Here is a 21,899-nt window from a genome sequence, read left to right as displayed (position 1 = left end):
TTTTTAGCCCTCAAGAAATATCCTAATGTGTAATATTATTCAGAAGACAGAAAACAAAAGCCTTATTTTCATCAAAAACGTTTTTCATTTATTCATCTGCCCTCTCGAATCTGTACAAGAATGAGTGTCCAAGCTTGACATGCAGTTCATATCTGTGCAGAGCCCCACGGCAAGTGAATGCCTATCGCTGGATCAGATCAGCAGCTGTTCTTCAACTGATATCACCGTCTGCGCTCCTTTCCAAGCAATAACTGACAATAATTAAACTATGTCCCAGTACCAACAGACCACAGCATGGGATGAATGTATTTATTGTGCGGCAGGTTTGTTTCTTGAAACTGAGTGAAAGGGCGTCAGCCAGTCATAACCATGCAAAGCGTTATGAGGCTCAGACCCTTTGGTTCACTGCAATAAAGATTTTAATGAAACGAGACTACTCACGCCGTGTTCCCCCAACTGCCTGAAGCGCTACGATCTGTTGAATAATGAACAGACAAGCTTTTCTATGGCGACAGATTAATAATCCAGGTCGTCCTACATGCCAGCTGTCAAAAGCAAATATATTGTTAACTCGTTTTTCATGTTGCTGAAAATTTGAATAAAGTAGCTTACAATTCTTAGGAGAAGGTTCTCTTGTCTTCAGCCAAAATAGATAGCTGAAGAATTTTAATGTCACTATCCCAATAAACAGGGACCCAGTCAATGCTCAGTTGGTAGAGGGCTTTCAAACTTGGAACACTGTATCATACACAAACGCAAACAACAAAGATATACCCGACTTTTCAGACATCCTGCATACCTGTAGCTAAAACAAAGACAGGCCGCACAGTTTTGTCACTCAGGGCAGCAAGGCCTCCAGTGGAATGTCTGCAGCCTTCCCAGATGTGGGCGCTATTATGCTGTGAGAATACCTGCTGCGTGGAAGGCCCGTTACAATCCAGACGGGGCGAACAGAGAAATGCACGCGATGAACAGACGGCCATTCAGGGGAGACACGTCAAGTACTGCACCAAGTACCAAAATACCGTCGACTGTGCAGTGGGAACATGCTGGTAAAGAAGAGTCCTACGGTGCCCCTGGCGACATCGGGCAGTCAGGTATGGCTCAAGGCCAAAAGCGATCTCAGTTCGCATTTCAACGCGTGTCAATCATTCAATTCAACTTAAAAAGTGACTTCCACATTCAACTTGTCATATGGTAAGCAAAGTAAACCTTATGTGCCACACACACATGCACAAATGCACACACACACACACACACACGAACACATGCGTACAGACGCGCACACACACACACCCGCATACATGTGCACAGACACACGCACATACACACACACACACACACACACACACATCTCCTGATTCAGGAGCTGTGAGCTGTGGCACAGTCTTCAATGAACATCACAAATAAACTGCTCCCGAAATGTTAAAAAAACGAATATAACAGAAGGCCGGTCCCGTGATGAGGTCACAAGTTCATGTGCTTCTCGGGAGCCTGCTTGTGCGCCAGGTACAGGAAGAGGATGCTGGACAGGGCGCTGACCAGGAAGATGACGTCGAACCAGCGGTGGTAGAAGTTGAACTGCAGCTCCCCCAGGACCTCAGTTACAATGGTGCGGTACTCAAGGGGCATGCTCATACGCATGAGCAGCACAGAGGAGACAAAGTACATGCCCTGAGAGAAGCCGAGAAACAGAGTGACATTACACATGTTAAAAATAATAAAAGAATAAGTAGTGAAATTAATTTGACTATGGTAAGTTGACACAGGGAAAAAAAGATGCCGGAGCATCCTGTTCAGACTACAACCAGAACTTTGGTCTCTTTGAGAAATATGACAGGGACACAGGGACAGGCAAGAGACAGAGACACATCTCAGATCTCCAGCTCTCCCAGGTAGCACCTATGAGAAAGAATATCAGACACACATGCTCTAAGGGAAGAACTTACTGTACGTCGCTTTGGACAAAAGCACCTGCCAAGTAAATGTAACGTAATGAGAAAGAGGGAGAGAGAGAGAGAGACATGGCCATCAACAGTGAGCTCACCATGATCTGAGCCAGGACCAGTACTATGACATTGGAGGACTTGTTGCTGGAAATGGCATAGAAGAACTGTTGGGGAGAGAGGGACAGGTCATTGAAATAGACACACTGCACAATGCTAAACAAGGCTGCCTGACACCTTAAAAAACAAGCTAATATCTCATAAAATAACAGAAGGGAAATCGCTCACCTTGGTAAGCGTGATCAGTAGACCTCTGATGGACGTGACGATGATGATGCCAACCAGAATGAAGGATATGTGCTGGGACCAAAATTTGACCTGGGGAAATGGGGTGAAAACAGTGTGGCGATTTCAGATGGTGCCTCAGAACAGCCAGGAGCAAGCTAAAAGACTGAAGGAACAACTGGGTTCAGATTCACTGTGTGTGGCCCACCACATCCCCCTCTTCACTCAACTCACATCAAACTGGATGCCCAGGTAGTTGACCGTTATCTCGATCCCGCGCGTCACCGGGTCTGTCTTGCCTACACGGTCGAAGACGATGTTGATGGTGGCCTGGAAGGACACACAGTGCAGGGCGTTACACGCTGTGACAAAAACAGATTCTTCACTGCTGACGTCACTGCTATTCACCGCTTTCAAACACTTATGTATCTGCCAACACATATCTGAGGAAGAATCTTCCATATCTGCAATGCTCTCGATATGAGAAGGCAACAGATTCAGACGCAGATGACACCAGCACTAAGATAAGACATGACAAACACCACCACCGCGCTTTCAAAACAAATGTGTCTTCTGATTATTAAAAATAACATTCTTTCACCTGCATAATCTATTTTATGCATCAGCCATTGGAAAAATACAAGTCAACACAATGAGGTTAGAATAGGCATGACTCTTACCATAAATATTTTCCAGACACAGTAGATAGAGAAGAAGTATCCCAAGAAGTTGAAGTATTTTCCCTGAAATGTTTTGGAGTACTCTATCCTTTCCTGGGGCAAGAAGAGACAGAAGAAAGAGAAATGGCTTCAGGGAATGCTGCCTGTATTGGCAGACACTACCAATCACACCCCTGAAATCACATGGCAAAGGATTCTGAAGGACTTTCAGCCTCCCCATAATCACTATATGCAATGAGAAGCTTCCTTTTGATCACTAAAATTATATCACCGAATGTTTTAAGACCCAAGACTTTAAATGAATCATTCAGCTTACAGGAAAGGCTCTTTGGAAAAGGTAACATTTCAAGGAGACAGGATGGGAGAGGGCATCATTAATTTTTGGGCCTAACGGGGGTCAGGGCTGATCACTACCTTAGTGGCCTGCAGGTCCACTGTCTCCAGGAAGAGCTGTCGGCTAAGCTCCTCCAAGGCATCCACTTCCTGTTGGATCAGAGACAGATCTGCACATGTGCAGTAAAGGAAGTTTCTCAACAACAAACAGTTGTATTAATGTTTCCCCTTGAGCATGTCACTTACTGTACATGCAACAGAATTACAGCATTGTTTTTCCCGATGACATTGCATTGATGGTGCCGCAGCCAATGTCTGCAGCCATCATGGTGTTTCGATAATCTTATTTGATGTGCTGTAAATCACGTTGGGTAAGTTCTGGATACGCTAGGCTAAGCGATCTGCTATACCAATCAATATAAATGTTTCAGGGATCGCTCCGGGAGGTTCATAAATGGATACTCTCACTCCCCGGAGGAGAGGATGTGACGCTTTTAATCATCCCCCAGAATCCCGTCTGCTTGTTCTGGTCCTCCCCGCGCTGGTACATCTGCCTTCGGGTCATGGCGATCCTGCAGGCCAGGGAGCAAACACAACAGGACTGTGGAGCAGCGCCAAATGGGCCCTCAGGGGCCCGCACAAACTGTCGGGGCTCAAAGGGTTCACTCAGTTTAACAAACAACAGACAGGGTCATATCCCCTCAAAACCCATCAAAAAGGGAGCAATTATTTAGGAGCTTCAATTAAGAGATCAAGCATAATATAAAAATGAAAGTGTGAATTTTTGAAAGTGCAGAGCATGTCCTAGGGGCAGTGACAGAGAGAGTGTGAGGGAGGAGGGAGGGAGGGAGAGAGAGAGAGAGAGAGAGAGAGAGAGAGAGAGAGAGAGAGAGAGATGGGGGTGTAAATGTGTGAGACAGAGAGAGAGAGAGAGAAATTAGGAATTCAGAAATTAGGACACATTATTTCAACAAATTTTCTCTAATTATAAAGGACTTCCTTTCCCAAACAAATGAGACAAAAATGCAAATCCTGCTAGGAGAAAGGCCAACAGCTCCACTAGCAGCAAAGTACATCTTGGCCTGCCATATTCTGAGGGACACTGGTTGACCACCACGAATATATATTTATTTTAATTATTAATTTTTTCCATTTTCTTTTTTCTACATTATTATTATTATTATTATTATTATTGTTATTGTTATTATATAGCCTACTCGCTGTGGCCATTACCACACTGTTAATTGCAATGTTGTCGTTACCACAATGTTGTTTGTATTTCACGGTTGTTTGTATTCCTATTCCTGTTTGTGTGTGTACGCTTTGGCAATAAGTAAAAATGTATTTCATGCCAATAAAGCATTTTGAATTTGAATTTGAGAGAGGTGGGGTGTAAATGTGTGTGAGAGTGAGATAGAGAGGGGGGAACAACATAAACTGCAACATAATGTGGTGCATACAACAAAGTAGTAAGTAAAAACACTGCATTCAAACAACAGCTTCTGCATGCAGAAGAATGCTGAAAAAGCGAAAGTAAGGCTGAGATATGATTGCTGCCAACTGCCCACCATTTAAACCACAGGAAATGCATCTTACAGCATAAGACGCTAAATGTCACACGTGAGCATCCTGTCTAGTGCTTGCTCATATTCTGCAGTGACCTACAAAACCCACGCACGTCTCTCCTTGAAAGAGACGCTCGCAATGGGGGCCTTCCAAATATTTCTTTGAGGCTATCTGACTTATTTATGTCGTGCTGTCTACACTATTAAGGATGTTTGTTTACCATCAGTCTTCTAACTACCTGCATCGTATCTTCCACAGGAACTCAAAAACACTCACCTGAACTAATGCACCAATGTGACCAGCAGAAATGACTGTGCATATTTTTCTCAACTGTATTCATAGAGAATCGCTCTCTTCTCTACAGTCCTGTCTCATGCTTCCATCAGATATCTGACTGCTGGTGTTACAAAGCCACTTAACACAATTGTATCAAATGACATAGGATTCCTCAGTGTAGCAAGAATGAGTAAGTTTACCCTTTGCCATTGATCACACTACAAGCGCACAAACACACGTGTCTACGGTCTATTTTCAGGGTTACTTTTGGCTTACTTGCACTGAAGAGCACAAAGTATTGACCAAAACATCCCCCGCAGAATTCTCCTGTGGAAGAAATGACACAAACCACTGTTTCTAACTGTGCATTGCCACTGCCCCCCTTTTCTTCTCCCACCTCTTCTTCTTGCTGACGATCATGTCCATTGTCTGCAGCAGTCTCCGTTCCAAGGCCAGGATATCACTGTCTGTCACATTCCTGTGGAAACACAAAGCCATTATCTTGCTTGACATCCCAGCTTTCAAACTGCATAGATAAATGTGATTAGAGCCCCTTATTTGGAATGGACATGTTAGCAGATGTGTAAGTGAACAAAGCAGTGCTGGGGAATAAAGATGTGGCTCAGTAAGAAAGACTTTGAGGTGCAGGGGAAAGAGGATTATGGGTAAAGGCTCACCTCAGAAAGTAAGACATGTAGGTGTAAGGACAGTTGACTGCACCAAAGCCAGACAACAGGGCCATGAGTGTGACTCCGATCACCCCGACTCGACTAATCAGCTGTTCAATGGACAGGATCCCTGAGGAGAGGAGGTGGGAACCGACTTTACACAGCACAAAGGGAGAGGGAACATGATGCATGGCTGTACATTCACTTTAGCAGTAGAGACTATAGAACTGCGGCCAGGAAGACGACACTAGATAGAACAGTCAAATCAGAAAAATTCTAATCCCTCTGACAGTCCTAACGATACACCTGACAAGTCAAAACAATAGGCATCCACACCCATTGTGGCATGCTCTACTGCCCGTAACATTCGACTCATGTTTTTAAATATTTAATATTTATATATACCCCCCCCCCCTTTTCTCCCCAACATATTTTTTCAACAACGCTCATTACTGCAACTTCCTCTGTCGATTTCGGGGCACACAGACAAGCATATTCTCATCTCTGAAGTATCAAACAACCGATTCAGCTGTGCTTCTGATCACATTTTGGAAGGGAATCACTTGAACATGAGTTAGAGGAAGACACTTCAGGTACAGCTTGACAGTTTGACTGCAGGCACCTATTCGGCCAGCGTGGGGTCCTTAGTGAATGATGAGATACTGGCATCCTGGCTGACTGAAAACTCTCCCTCCCTGGTCGACACCAGTTCTGAATCCCTATGCAGGGCTGCCAGCCAACCAAAGTCAGCACTGGCATGGTCCAGACTTGATTCCTGACCGTGGAAGACCATCCACTCACTGAAACAGTGCCTTAAGTGGGTGAGCCACCCAGCAGTCCCCAGCAACCTGCAATTACTTCAGTCTCAGTGCTTTAACATAAAGGCTAAATGCTCATGGTACCTACCGTGTTTGGGACTGAGGATGGGAAAGGGGTCACCCAACTTCCAGAAGAAATACATGAAGGTGAACCACACCACACAGGCAAAGAGAAGCTTCTGTCTCTGCACTGACGGCATATACAACAGAGGATCTTTGTCAAAAACACAAGATTGCTCCATTTTGTTTTAAAAAATACAACTTAAACTGTGAGCTGTTCTGAATCTCAGCTCTCTCCATGTTTACACACACACACATACACACATCTATCATATAGGCTATATGCACCTAAATTTGCAGTATGAAATAGGTAAGGAACACTTACGCAGTCGTATGTTGCTAACCACAAAGTAACCGATGTAGAAAGGCACCACAAAGATGAGAACCAGCAGGATGACATACAGGTTGAGTTTCCAGTGAAAATACCTGGAGCTAGAAACACAAAACAACAAACACCATGAGAACACCAAAGAAGTGTGATCTTATAGTGTATCTCTTTGGAAAGAATCAAAATGGCCACAGCTGATGCACTGTGGGCCACCTATCATGCCATGGGAAACACGGTTAACAAGATTTTCTCCAGAACTGCAGCCCATGTGGCTTAATAATGAACACATAACACAACAGAAGCTCTGTCTGCACTAAGGCATATAAAACTATGTCCAAACATACTTACGTGCTGCTTAAGGCACCCAGTATCTCAAAGATAATGAGCTCAAACATTGTACAGGAAAACGCAAAGGTGACAGAGAAGACAACTTGCACAACATATTGACGGACCTGTGAAGAAATAGAGAATTGTTGTGTCACACAATTAGCAGCACCGGTCCCAGTTCCTTCGGGGAAATTGACTCCACTTGTACAACAAACCCGGGTTTCACAGCTAAGTCCCTCACTGTCAGCTTTCAATATACTCCTTTCCTACCATTCACAACTGTGTGTAACAAAAATAGAGCTGTAACGGGACAGATTGTTCCAACATATTTCATATCAAATGTATCAGAAGGTGCTAGATTCTAATCACATTTTATTTATGTATAAAGTATAATCAAAAAGTAAATCAATTCTTTTAAATCTGATTTAATGTGGTGTGTGTCTCCTTAACCAGACAACACGACAAGTGTCAAAAAGACAAGCTCCAACAATGACCTTAGATGTAAACGTACACTGTTGATTAGTAATGGTGCTTTAAAACGACATTGCCGTTATAATCATACACCTCTGAAGCTTTAAACCATGTCGACGTTTTCCAGTTAGTAAACTTACAATACAATGCGAATTACCTCGTAATCTTTGAATAATTGTCTCATGAAGAACAGCCACCCAAAGCCGAAGAACAGCACCTGAAGTAACACATTGAAGTACACAAACTAAAACACAATAATACATTTAGCTAGCTATTTAACTTAACGTTAGCTAGCTTAATTTATGAGCGAAGACACCTCAGATAACACCACACGCGGTGTGACAACTATAGACTCACAAGCTAATAATAATAATAATAATAATAATAATAATAATAATAATAATAATAATAAAATAAAGACACTGCACGCAAGCTGGCTTGCAAAACAGCAGTTGACGTCAGCTAATATTAACGTACCTGAGAGGTGAACATGATAATTGAATCCACGAGAAATGACATGTTGGCAGCTAAAAACCGTCGTCGTTGATACACGAGGAGTTTTATAGCTTTATTGACAAATAAACATAAAAAAGGTCGGGGTTCTATTTTGAAACAACCTAGTTAGCATTCCCTAAATTGATAAACAGTGAAAAGGAGGAAAACTAATTTCACACATTGTATACATACTCCAGCTACTGTCAAGTTGAACGAATGTGATATACGTCATCATTTTGAGCAGTAGCCATTAACAAAAACATATTTCCGTCGCATGAAAATGACATCACAACAAGTTAACTCTCTGTGGTTCAGCGAGTATTTTAGTTTGTTGGAGTGTGATACGCGGTGAGTTTAACAACCTGGATCTGTATAAGCTAAAATAAACTAGTATAAACTTATAAGCAAGTTGACAAAGGCATTTTTCAATTTTATTTAATAGCTAGTTGGCATCAAAGCCGTTGCTAGAGTCTAACTTTGGTTAGGTTCCCATTGAGCTAACATTGTTGTAATTTAGTTATTTCAGAAATGAAGTACAGGGTCTAGATACTTATTTGCAGTCGACCCTTTTAAATTGGTAGCGTAGCTGACGTGATGAATTATTTTCTCTTTCACAGGGGCATGACTCCATGCACTTAACATTGACTTGGCTAACATGGCATGATAGCGGTTACAAATTAGTGAGCGGTAGTGTGGCTAAACGCCTACTGACCGTTTATTCAGTGCTTTTGCGGCAAGTAACTGCAGGGGGCAACACAGCCACATAGTGTAAGTGTGCTAGTCTGCCTAATCTTGGCTGTCGTTTGAAGGGAAATTTCAGATTTAATATGCGTCATGTAATATAGATCTCAACAAAAACACGTTTTCTACACTGCACTGTCTATAAGTCATTAATTAAAACTTGCAAAATCTAGGCCTGTCGTTGAAAGTATTGATACTGGAATGAGGCCAAATTACAACGAACCATATTGGTAATCTTAGCTCCCACAAATTAAACAAGCTTTATTCCAAAGCAATGCAACCCAATGTTTCCTAAATTATGTCATGTAATTTGGCCCTGTGTTTCTTTTTTTCATTTTACCATCTGAAGAGAATGTGGAGTTTCTGTCACATGACAGTGTGAAGAATTCAGTTCATATAGGCTATGTGCATAGCAAACCCAAGTGTAAGCTTTTTTATTTTATTCATTTATTTTTTTTGTTTATTTTTTTTAACCAACAATAACACACAATGATGAGTTTTAGTTAAGAATTATCTTAGACAAACTCAAAATAGCCTCCTTTGACTTTAATTACATTTAAACAAATTATTGGAAATCTATCCAAACATTTTGCAAATGAGGTTGGGAGGGAGGTGGAGGGGTAGTTAAATTGAGTGAAATGTTATATACCTTTTTTTGAAAACCAGAAGGTAGTCTGTAGTTTAAGTAAAATTGACACTAAAGCTGCAAGAAATAGGCTATGGTAAAGAGCAAGGCGTTAGACTTAGATGTGTGGAGCCAAGTAAACATATTTTTGCAAGATGTTTATTCCCTTGAGTAATTGCAAAGAAGCATAAGATTGCAATGTGCAGGGTTCAGTACTAGAGGGAAACCAGTTACCCTGGTTGTCTGTGTAACGGCAGCTATGATCTGCTGGTTCAAAAAGATTTGCATCTACCTTTTCCCAAACTTTTCGGTCCAGTGTTGATGGTGCTTGGCCCGCTGAAGTCTTTTCTTCTTGTTAAAGGCACATAGAAAGGGCTTTTTCGCAGATTCACTACTTTGAGCATTTTGATCGCTGTGTGTGGTGTTGTCGTAAAAGGACTCCAGTAGTGCCTAGCTGCAGGCCTTTATTTCTATAGGAAATCCCGAAAAGTGTCAAACGCTCTGTGCTGTATCGGTATCGGGCATGCCGCCCCACCAAACCGTAACATGGCAGGTTGGCTTACCTGCCATCCCAATTTTGTTTTTGAAGTTTGGTGTGTGCATGATTTGCTATGCTCTCAGCTGTCACCAGGGAAGGGAAGGGAAAACAAGCTTGGTCTAAGAAGCGCTCTGTGGGCTGGCTGGGAAAAACCAGACATTGCAGCCAACGTGAATTAGCATCCATGACAGCTCTCTGGTCTTTCCTGGAACCCAGCATTGCCCTCAGGATGATAAACTGCCGGGCCGGTCCCGTGGGTCTCTTCTTTGCATCAGCCCCCACTGTTTTTGCAAAAGCACAGCCAACCGTCAGCTCAAGGAGGAAAAAAAATAGAAAAAAAGAAGAGGGGTCCCACTGGTTGATGACAAATTGTCGCTGGAACATCTCATTAAAAAGACCTTATTCTGTCCCCTCCCATCTCCCCCGTTGTTTATGTGAGTGGTCATGACAGAGAGCGAGAGGAGCGTCAACCTTCTCACGGGCATGTCCTGCCACTGCAAATCCCCACCCACGTGAGAGGTGCTCGTGAGGGCGAGTGGTAGCAGCGTTTGTGTGGAACGGCCTGGCGATCTGCTGGACCGTGGCGGGAAAATTCAATATGGCTGCCCCCCCCCCCCCAATCCACCTCCCCCTCAGCAGTAGAAGGTGAGAACACCGTGGGAACACCCAAATGAGAACCTACCATTACGCAGACAGGCTATACCGTACCTGGACAGTTAACATCTGGTGCCGTATCCTGTGTTCTCAGAAACCATGCATTCATTTCTTACCGTATTTTTCACTGGCTGCACACCCTGAAAAAAGGAAATGATCTTAATTGCAAGGGAAAATGTGCATATTCTGCTAAACCATAAATCATTGTTTATGAGTTGTCTCATTGCCTTTTGGCATTGACACATATTTTAAATAGACATTATCTGCTATATTTAAAAGAAAATATGTACTTTGAATAATTTATGGTGATGAAGTAGGAAAGGTTAAGCCTATATATCATGCATAAATGTTTCATGGATTATTTAAGGTGGTTGCCTTTAATTGGTTCGAGGATGGAAAGCCATTAATTTTTTATTGATTGCCCATGAGGTGGACTCGATTTGGGCTGCAGGGGAGCAAAAGATCCCGACATCCCCGACGTGTCTGGGGTGATTTGTGTGCATTTCGGCCAACCCTATTTCAGGACATTCACATCACACCTGTTCCATGCACAGCAGCCCGCATGTTACAAAAACCGGCTCAAGAATTTTGAACAAGGGAAAAAAAAATGTTTTGAAAACGATCAAAATGATAAATGTCTCTCCCTCAGGTGTAATCTGAGAACGGACACCGAAAAAGGGGGAGCGAGACTACTCGTGATGACACCTGACTCGGCCTTGAATAAAAGCAGCTGTTGGATTGCTGGTTGATCCTTACAGGGATAGCAGCTAATCAGCCTCACCCCCCAGAAAAGCTTTGATTTAACCTAACCCTAGCTGGAGGTGGAGCATTAAAAACACGAATGTCATGTTACAAAAGTAACCCTGCTTTTTTTTATCTCCTCTTCATGAAAGTCCAATGGACTGGACCAATGCAGATACTTGCTCATTTGTGTTACATGCTTCAGGTATTATTATTATTATTATTATTATTATTATTATTTGAATACTTTCCTTACCCCTGGGCCTCAGTACCTCCAAAGATATCTCTTTCCTTTAATGATTTTGCTAATCATAGATGTTCAGGAAAATAATTAATAGGACAGAGTATCAATTACATTAAAACTCCATTATAAAATGGATTTTGATATTGCATTGCAAACATTAATAATTAGCAGATAATTATATTTTAGCCAGTTTAGAATTTATACTATGGCATATTTTCACAGAATAATATTGGCATGGTATTGGAGAAGTATACAGCAAAAGAGAATGGTAGCTGTGAGCAAGTCCTTCTCAGGTAGTATTCCCAGAAGATACTTCTTCCTGTGTAGTTATCATAACCTAGGGGGAAATCCATGACAAAACAAGGGAAACATTTTAAAGGCTGCATTTTAAATAGTTCATTTTGCACCAAATGTTTAAAAAAGTAACCCAAAGTTATATGCATCAAGTCATGCTTATTATCTTCTTTTGTATTGCTTGACTCACCTGGAACAGTGCGGCACTCTGAAGACAGGCCCATGCTTGCTTTCAGGGCATTTCTAACTGGTGAAACCAGTACCTGTCAAAAACTGTCAGGGAATAACTCAAATAAGCGCACACATCAAAGAAAGTGCAGCAGCCTACATTTCACAAGCCTTCCAGCTATTCCATAAATGTGTCTAGATTTTGGCTTAATTTCTGGCATTGAGTTCCTAGTGTCTGTCTGAAGTGTTCAAAGGTGTCAAGACACTCTTAATTATCTCATATCTTTTTAAAGACATTACATTTACATTACATTTACGTTACATTTACATTACATTTACATTACATTTATTTGGCAGACGCTTTTATCCAAAGCGACGTACAAAAAGTGCATTTCATGGTCATAGACAACTACTATACACAGGTTCAGTAAGATACAATACTTATTTTGTACAGCTATTTCTAGCCAAGAACACAGTTTAGTTCACACAGTGAACACTATTCAGACCTAACCTCTGCAAAGCCAACTAGGCAGAAGAATAAGCTACAGTATTAGGACAAATACAAATTACCAAAAAGTGCTGGGATGGGGCAACATGTAACGCGTATCGGGTGGGAGGGGCTACAAGGCGCCCTGCTGCCGCAGAGCGGAGTGGTCGAGCAGGCACATAGGATTGAAGCAGGCACATAGGATCAAAAAAAAATTCATTTATTTTCTTTCAATTTTATAGACAAAAAAAAAATACTAGCTAACCTGAAATATCCTGGACATTGATATTCTCTCATAAATGCAACCTGGGAGAGCTGGAGATCTGAGAGAGGTGTCTGTCTACTGACTGTCCCTGTGTCCCTGTCACATTCCTCAAAGAGACCAAAGTTCTGGCTGGAGAGGAGTCTGCATGAGGTGCTCCACTCTCTTTTGCCATCTCTTACCCAAGTTACTGTAGACAAATAAATTTTACCACTAGTTCTAATTTTAACATGTTTTAACATCTCTCTCATTTCTCCCTACCTCTCCCTCTTTACTTGCTCCTCCATGCCTCTCTCCTTCCCTCTCCTTACTTAATCGAAGATCCAAGATCAGTATCCAATAACTTCTGTTGACTGGGTGAAAAATATTTACCTGAATACAAAGTCATTTAATTTGATACATTCCATTAAAGACAGCAAGGGGATTACAATTATACAGCATTGGCTCTTCTGCCGAAATAAATATATACCATGGAGTCAGACTGTATAATGGTTTACGTTTAACAATGTGAAGTAGCCTATTGTTTTGTGCACCTTGTTTGAAGGATAATCTTTCATCGAAGGTTACAGGTATTGACATCTTGTCTAAATAGGTAGGGTAGATTTAGTAGTCTTTTAAACCAAGCTACAGCAACTCCAGGCATCGCAGTCATTACAGTGTAATTTGATTTAAATTTATGGCTAATATTTTGCTGATTGGACCACTGCCCAACCAGAATGATAGCATAGTCATCGTAATCACAAAACATACTCTGTTTAGTTTGCCTCTTTCTTGAAATACAGGCCTGGATTCCTCAAGATTTGCTTACAAGATGTATTGTTTTCCAAAAAAAAAAAAAAACTAAAACAATAGCACAGATAAGTAATGGTAAATCACTATCATAGATAAGTAAAGATAAGTAACAATAAAAAACATCTCACTTAATTGTCCTTAATTGTAAAGAAAAAAAATGTACCTTTAAAATAAATAATATTAACAAATATTGATTGAATCCAGTTCAAAGTGTCAACAAATCAGTTCGATACCTCACAGGTCAATAAAGACAGGACACTTCATCAAATAGTGCAAAGGTAGACAGGGGAATGCAGCCTGAACAGACAGTGGATTTTAAGGGCTAAAACTAAAATAAATAAAGCCTAGAATAGTTGGTTCAACAATGCCCCTTAGTGACTGAGGAAGTCCTGCCCTTAATTTAGCTTGTGGTAATGAATTATACAAAGATCACACGCATACACACATGCACGTGCGAGCATACACACACACACACACACGTGTGCACATGCGCATACGCACCCATGCACAAACGCCCACATACACCCACCCACGCACACACAACAACATACGGATGCACACATACACACGAATAAACACAGGCACACACAGATGCACGTAGATTCAACTCTGTTATATGGAAGAAATCAGAAGAAAAAATGTGTACTCTGTACTCTGTGATTGAATAATTACCCTAGGAAATTGCATAAGACACACAACAGAGGACTAAGTTTAGGTCTCATTATCCTCTCTCTCTCTAACTGTTTTATCTTTCATTCACTCTGGAGAGTAAATGGGTGACCAAGTGACTTGAGAGCTTTAATGGATCCGTGCTGAGAGCTGTTTCCAGCGCGCAGTTCATTTGTCGTGCCACGTCCGTCCTTGCCGATACTCCTTAAAAGGCTCCAAGGGCGGCTCAGTCTAGAAACAAAGCTAAGGGGGAAGTATCAGTTTCCCAGAACATTTATAAATCAAGCCCTCACCGTAAATGGCATTTACCTGGGCTGGGCTTTCTGTATTCAACTACTTACTTCCCCTGGAGTCATGTACTTATTGACGCTTCATCCTTTTTTTTTCAAACCTTCGTCAGTTGTATGCTCCAACCTGGAATGTATGTTAAAAGATAATTTAACAAATATTAAATATAAATAATGATAAAAATCATTATTTATTAATTTTACTATTTGATGCCCTTCAAGATGTAAATTGCTACTATCTACTGTAAGTTTGATTTTAAAGCAAGACCCAAAATTAGCAAGTACCTCTGCAGCCTGGTAAAGCCAGGCCGACGACATCATCAGACATTAACGTTACCATGACGCCGCCTCCCACCTCTGCTTCTCTCCCCGCTTGTTGCCCTGGGCTCCCATCAGCTCCCGAGCTTCCCGATCATCAACCTGTCCTGCTCGCTCCTTGACTAAATTGCTCCTTCGCACACTCACCCGCTCGATTACTCCAGCTGGCCTTCGGGGAAGGGAGAAAAGGAATGGCTTCACTTTACCACTCTTCTGATTGCAAAATCTTTCACTATTCCCCTTCCACCACTCGACAGCGTGAACATCAGGACCTGGGTCCAATATCTACAGCGGAAAATGCACTTCCTCACCTTTGAGTGCAAGAAATGCATATTTCTTTTTAAGAAAATACTAATTTGATTCAAGGAGATAACTGCAATTTCTTCCATCTGAAACTCTGAATATTGCATTTGATAAGCTTTCGTCTTAGAAGGCAATATATCATACTGATAATGCAATGAAGGCAGATAAAGCAAATTTAATAATGTGAATTGAATACTCCAGAGCATTTGGGATTATTATTTTTTTATTATTTTTATTTCAGAATGCAGTGAAGTCCATTCCCTCTCTATTTATGAAATGAACAAATAGTTATGCACTGTCCAGGCTGGTGGCTCAGAGGGAAAATTCACTCAGTAGCACTGTATTGTTTCTTTCTCAGGAGAAAAACTGGCTGAATCTTTAATAGGTCAAACAAGGATCTTCTATGTCTTAAAAAATATATATCTAAAGATCCACATCAGAATAATGTTTAAAGAAAATATGAAACAATATGGAACTAATGAAAAACTGAGAAAATGAAATCCCTTGGGTTGTACATGTCCCTTTCTAACTCCTTGACGTTATGTGGATTGGTGAAGTCACATGCTTTGTTTGTTGCGTGCCAGTAAAGTTAACATCTCTTACACACTGAAGCATAAACAGTGGATCTTGTTTGTAGGGTACACTTCAACAATACTACACACACGTGACGCATGATTAGAGTCAAAACAACACACAAAGCAAGTCCTACCAACATCAGGAAAAATTGAATTCCTGCACCTCCCTGAGGAACAGTGTTCTAATAAATCGGCAGAAACTGATGCTAACAGGAACTTTATGAAAACCATCTTCAAAGTAAAACGCTTCATCTTTCTCAGGCATGCAGTCCCCCCTTATCTGCTGACACTGAGGGTGGCATTACTATGATGGAAGTAAGAGAAGCATGCTGCTTTTGCTGAAAGCCTCAGGGTAAAGTGTTATAAGTATCACGGAGCGTGATGTAAAAGGGAAGAAAAGCTTGAAGCAAAGATGCAATGAGTCATATTCAAGCACCAATATCGACATAATTCCATTTGTGAGTTAAAACAGCATGTATATACAGTGCAGTTTGTAAGTATTTGGACAGTGACACAATTTTTGTTTTGGCTCTGTATTCCAGAACATTGGATTTGAAATTAAATGATGGCTACGAGGTTGAGACATACTTGACCAGTTTAACGGTATGTGCAATTAAATCAAACCAGATCAAATATTTTCAAATTCAGCCAAGCACACCTTAATGGTGACTTTAAAAAGACTGGAGCCAGGCAGTGCCTGTTTTTAATTTTAGATGGAATAAAGACACGGTCCAGGAAAAAAGCAGCTCAGCTAGCTCCCTTTACCGTCACTGAGAAGAGGGTTCGGGGGAAAGAGCCCAAAAACCGGATATGAATAAGGAATTCAAATCAGGTCACGGTTGTAGGTAAAACTGGCATAAAACCAGCTGTGAGTCAAGACCTCAGCAATGGACCTCCTTGATGCCTCATGACCCTCTCATTTGTTTTGCAGCGATTATGGGAAGCAATAACATGCTGTAACATGGCAGGGACACTGAGACAAAGTACCGCCGGCCGGGTACTTCTCCACAAAGATGTCCCCTTTGAATCCACCGATAACTATTTCAGCTCAGGTCCCTGAGCTGGTTGCTTAAACTTTGGCCCAGAAAGGGGTAGGGAGGAAAGATTACTATCTTCTCTGACGGTGACTATGCCTTTGGGATTTTGCACAATGATACGCAAGCCTCGTAAAGGAGGGTTTCATGGTCTGTCACAGGAAATGAATCGAGAGTGTAGTTGAAACTACCAGGGGTGTGACACACGAGGTCTTCCCACGGTGGGGAGTAGCAAAGCAAACTGACTCAGAAAACAGGACACATTTCACAGGCACGCTCTTGGAATCATAGTGTAGGCTGGTCAGGGTCGGACACAGGTTTTGTGCTCCCCCACCATCCCCAGAGCTCGGTGATGTGAGAGGGGATGAGTAAAGCAACCACGAGTGGATAGGAAATAGCAGTTTTGGCTGTACATTTGACCCCTGTTGAGCTTGTGATGGGGGGAGCCCTCAGACATCCCGCTGTTGCCTGATTCAGGAACTGCCTTGGAGGGTCTCTGATCACCCCAGATGAATCACTGCGGAAGTTGAGTTAATAAGCTGTTAAAGCTCAGGCAGCAATCAATGAACACATCAAAGAGACACAACCAGATGTCAACATGGCTATACAATTCCGTATGTGGAGTCAAAGGTCATGGAGTTTGACTGGACTTGGGACCATAAGATTGTTGGTTAGCAAACCTATCCAGAGACTGCTATGGCACCTTCAAGCTTGTAATTTTCAGTTGAATTGTTGGAGTTCTCACTATGTTAATAGGTATGGCACGGTCTAAAAGCAAATGTGAACAAAGCAAATACAACATGTGATGTAATAGCTGGTTAGGAGTCAAGCCTAACAGCTCCACGACTTCGGTGGTGAAGCCACGGCATCTTAAATGGACATAACCAGATGTTTCACACAAAAAACAGATGTCTAAGCATTCTGAAGCCAGTAGCATTCATGGGCCAGGGTGCCTCTAGAACAGCTGTGCTGACACATTTTCCAGCCTCGGAGCAAGAATGACAAACAGGAAGTCCTCATTTTTTTAGAAGCCAGTTGAATTATACAACTGCTCGTAACCTGCACATAGCAAAATCCCCAGTGTTGATTCACTTGGGTACTGGGGCTGCTATAGTAGTCAGATCTAGGAAATTGTTTGAAAAAGCAATCACTGCGGAAGTTGAGTTAATAAGCTGTAAAAGTTCAGGCAGCAATCAATGAACACATCAAAGAGACATAACCAGATGTCAACATGGCTATACAATTCCATATGTGGGGTCAAAGGTCATGGAGTTTGACTGGACTTGGGACCATAAGATTGTTGGTTCGCAAACCTATCCAGAGACTGCTATGGCACCTTCAAGCTTGTAATTTTCAGTTGAATTGTTGGAGTTCTCACTATGTTAATAGGCATGGCACTGTATAAAAGCAAATGTGAACAAAGCAAATACAACATGTGACGTAATAGCTGGTTAGGAGTCAAGCCTAACAGCTCCATGACTTGAAGCCACGGCATCTTAAATGGACATAACCAGATGTTTCACACAAAAAACAGATGTCTAAGCATTCTGAAGCCAGTAGCATTCATGCCGGTGGCCAGGGTGCCTCTAGAACAGCTGTGCTGACACATTTTCCAGCCTCAGAGCAAGAATGACAAACAGGAAGTCCTCATTTTTTTAGAAGCCAGTTGAATTATACAACTGCTCGTAACCTGCACATAGCAAAATCCCCAGTGTTGATTCACTTGGGTACTGGGGCTGCTATAGTAGTCAGATCTAGGAAATTGTTTGAAAAAGCAATCACTGCGGAAGTTGAGTTAATAAGCTGTTAAAGTTCAGGCAGCAATCAATGAACACATCAAAGAGACACAACCAGATGTCAACATGGCTATACAATTCCATATGTGGGGTCAAAGGTCATGGAGTTTGACTGGACTTGGGACCATAAGATTGTTGGTTAGCAAACCTATCCAGAGACTGCTATGGTACCTTCAAGCTTGTAATTTTCAGTTGAATTGTTGGAGTTCTCACTATGTTAATAGGCGTGGCACGGTATAAAAGCAAATGTGAACAAAGCAAATACAACATGTGACGTAATAGCTGGTTAGGAGTCAAGCCTAACAGCTCCACGACTTGAAGCCACGGCATCTAAAATGGACATAACCAGATGTTTCACACAAAAAACAGATGTCTAAGCATTCTGAAGCCAGTAGCATTCATGCCGGTGGCCAGGGTGCCTCTAGAACAGCTGTGCTGACACATTTTCCAGCCTCAGAGCAAGAATGACAAACAGGAAGTCCTCATTTTTTTAGAAGCCAGTTGAATTATACAACTGCTCGTAACCTGCACATAGCAAAATCCCCAGTGTTGATTCACCTGGGTACTGGGGCTGCTATAGTAGTCAGATCTAGGAAATTGTTTGAAAAAGCAATAAAGGCTAATGCTTGGAAGTGTTTAATTCTCTGAGTTTTGTGTGAGGCCAGCATAAAGCCAAAATGCATTGAAAATGAAAAAATGGTGCTACTGAAATGAAAAGTAAAATAAAGAAATAATGATAATAGGCAGAACATTTTTGGAGTACAGGCTTATCCTTGAACTCTTGAGTTATACTCTTGCTTCAGAAATGTATGGTCATTTGTAATCCCTTTGATTCAGCCGAGCAAGCTGATAATGACCAGCCAACGAAATGTGGCCATATTGGCGGTGATGTTTCCATTTTTATCTTCTTTGTTTTCTATCCATTCAGATCAGATTGGATCTCTCCGTCTTATGCTGAGGTGAGGAGGAGCAGTGGCCCTGTCTGGGTGGTTTGGGATAGCGGGCAGCGGACGGACTGGATGAGGAAGAGAGAGTAGATGAAAGGCTGAGGGAACCTAGGATTCACAACCTCCCCTCTTTCCAGAACTGCCGGTCAGAGGGCAGACATCTGCACTACAAGCAAATGAGGCTTTCACACAGATCCTCCTTTATGGAGATGTGAAGGTCTGTCTTTACCCCCAGTCCCTTCTCAAGGTTGGGGTGCTGTGCAGCATTCAGACTCAACAGCAAACAGACAAAAACTAAAACTTTGGAGAGCTGAGAGACGTGGCTCTGTCTCCTGACTGTCCCTGTGTCCCTGTCACATTCCTCAAAGACACCAGAGTTCTGGCTGGAGATGAGTCTGAATGAGGTGCTTCACCTTCTTTGTCGTTACCATAGTCAACTTTATTTTACTTCTAATTTTTTAATGTGTAAACTAACATGTGGCCTCTCTCTTTCTCTATGTTTCTCTCTGTCTCATATCCTCCTTCCCTGCATGTGAAGAGTTAAGGTCACGAGAGATCAAACTCATCTTTGCACAGCCTCATCCCTCTGCCACCAGACATCACCCAACACATCCCCCTTCCCGTATCCGTGCCACAAAACAAAACAGCCTGACGCGGTTTGTGGTGAGGTCCGTTTAGCTCCGTTTGATGTTTTCGGGGCTGCTGTTCCTGTGTTTTTAGAGCACCGAGTCCCATAACATGACATCCAGAACATTTACGTAATCCAGCTTCACAGATTTCAGTTACGGGCACTGCAGTGTTTCCTGTACATTGGTGTCATGTGTCATGCAGTCCCACCAATCCCACGATCACAACATATGCTGGGAATATATGACAGAGAGAGGAACTCAAAGAGAATTTCCTGATCATTAAGAAGACAATCAATTTATGACTTATTAAATCATTTTAATGAGTCACTATGTTATCCAATTTGTTAATTAAATCTTCTGTGCAAGTGATAATCCCATCTGTGTATCCCTGTGTGTTGAATAATTGCTGATACATTTTAATCACACTTTACATTCCTGTGCACATGAGTGCAATGTATTTCAGGAGGTGGTAGCCTACATAGGCCTATGTGATATAAAAAATACAACCTGCGATGTATGCTTATATTTTTACATTTTAACAGTATTTTTCTTTACTTGTGTTTACTTGTTTCCTGAGTCTTGCCATCATGGAAAGTACATAGAAGGAAATTCTGGTCCTGAATAAAAAACTTGTTCTAACAATAATAATAATAATAATAATAATAATAATAACAATGAACTTCGAACACGATCTCAGGTTCTCAGACACCAGAACTTGAAGTTTATACAATAATAAAATAGTAATTTATCTTGGCCCTGCATTAAACATAAATGATACCATCTTATCCGCAAGCTGAAAAAAATGAGTTACATTGAAATCTTTATGCCTATATAACTTTAATCAGTTAAGAGTTTCTTTTTTTTCGGTTCAATTTATTTTTGTAATATTTTTTGGTTTTGTATGAGTATTCAAATAGCTTTTCATGTTGTCATTGTTTTTCTCTTGCCGGAGGCTGTCTGTACGTGCTGTGAACACTTTAATCAAAATGGGATTTTCCCCTGCAAAAAAATCAAAGACTGCAAACGTGCGAAGACTGAAGTGATTAGGTAATCAGGAACAGGAAGAAAAAAATCTGAGAGGCAAGTATAATATTTCAGTTGATTCAGTATTCAGCATTGCCTCATTTTTCAATATTTGAGGCTGCAGAGTGGGTGCTACTGAAAAGCCTCTGGGGCGCGGCTGATTGTGGCTTTAATTTTCATGGCTTGGACTTTGAGTGCTTCACCCGCACTTTGGCAAAGCCCACGCTGTGCACACTTCCAATGCTCAACTCTAAATTAATCAAGCAAAAAAAAAAAAAGCTGCATGAATTGACAATGTAAGTGACAGGAATCCTGAAACAGAGAGGGAGAAGTGAGAGCAAGAAAGTGAGGGGGAGAAGAGAGAGCGAGAAGAGGAAGAGCGAGAGGGGGAAAGATGGGGGAAGTGACAGAGTGTGTGAGAGAGAGAGACTTTGTGCCAGAGACTGCAAATCAATGCAAGGCCATCTATAACCCCTGTGGCGTCCGATACATTGCTTTCATTTTGGGAGGACAGATACC

The 21,899-nt window shown here is 41.7% G+C and overlaps 1 protein-coding gene and 2 long non-coding RNA genes across 4 annotated transcripts; 2 read left to right on the top strand and 1 right to left on the bottom strand.

Annotated features, from left to right (window-relative positions):
- Positions 1-74: 74 nt before the first annotated feature.
- On the bottom strand, positions 75-8,498 carry si:ch73-390b10.2 (Golgi pH regulator). Its single transcript, XM_064326537.1, has 14 exons — positions 8,236-8,498; positions 7,916-7,975; positions 7,309-7,412; positions 6,958-7,064; positions 6,661-6,762; positions 5,764-5,884; positions 5,484-5,564; positions 3,707-3,816; positions 3,326-3,414; positions 2,912-3,004; positions 2,466-2,561; positions 2,235-2,324; positions 2,048-2,113; positions 75-1,674 (listed from the first exon to the last, which is right to left on the bottom strand). The coding sequence occupies exons 1-14, from the start codon at positions 8,275-8,277 to the stop codon at positions 1,468-1,470; spliced, it is 1,368 nt and encodes a 455-aa protein (XP_064182607.1). The 5' UTR covers positions 8,278-8,498; the 3' UTR covers positions 75-1,467.
- Positions 8,499-8,528: 30 nt separating this feature from the next.
- On the top strand, positions 8,529-12,544 carry LOC135250339 (uncharacterized). The gene is made up of 3 exons (XR_010328906.1): positions 8,529-8,601; positions 10,609-10,802; positions 11,461-12,544. It is a non-coding gene; the product is annotated as an uncharacterized LOC135250339 (long non-coding RNA).
- A 3,779-nt stretch (positions 12,545-16,323) lies between these two features.
- LOC135250338 (uncharacterized) lies at positions 16,324-21,556 on the top strand. Of its 2 annotated transcripts, none has more exons than XR_010328904.1 (4): positions 16,324-16,783; positions 16,883-17,042; positions 19,710-20,132; positions 20,267-21,556. It is a non-coding gene; the product is annotated as an uncharacterized LOC135250338 (long non-coding RNA). The 2 variants fall into 2 exon arrangements; XR_010328905.1 differs by having other exon boundaries at positions 19,710-19,945; positions 20,267-21,555.
- The last annotated feature ends 343 nt before the right edge of the window (positions 21,557-21,899 follow it).

Source organism: Anguilla rostrata, chromosome 3 (genome assembly GCF_018555375.3).
Source record: "Anguilla rostrata isolate EN2019 chromosome 3, ASM1855537v3, whole genome shotgun sequence".
Lineage (NCBI taxonomy): Eukaryota > Metazoa > Chordata > Actinopteri > Anguilliformes > Anguillidae > Anguilla > Anguilla rostrata.
The sequence above is the reverse complement of the archived record's forward strand: the minus strand, read 5'-3'. Positions and strand labels throughout refer to the sequence as shown.

What these genes read in the sequence shown, in the direction of transcription:
- si:ch73-390b10.2 (XM_064326537.1), bottom strand. Translation starts at nt 8,277, where the DNA reads ATGTCATTTCTCGTGGATTCAATTATCATGTTCACCTCTCAG. An exon ending in TACATGTCTTACTTTCTGAG is followed by an intron (nt 5,565 to 5,763) that starts GTGAGCCTTTAC and finishes GTGTTTCCACAG; the next exon opens with GAATGTGACAGACAGTGATA. An exon ending in ATCGTCAGCAAGAAGAAGAG is followed by an intron (nt 3,817 to 5,483) that starts GTGGGAGAAGAA and finishes CCTGGCCTGCAG; the next exon opens with GATCGCCATGACCCGAAGGC.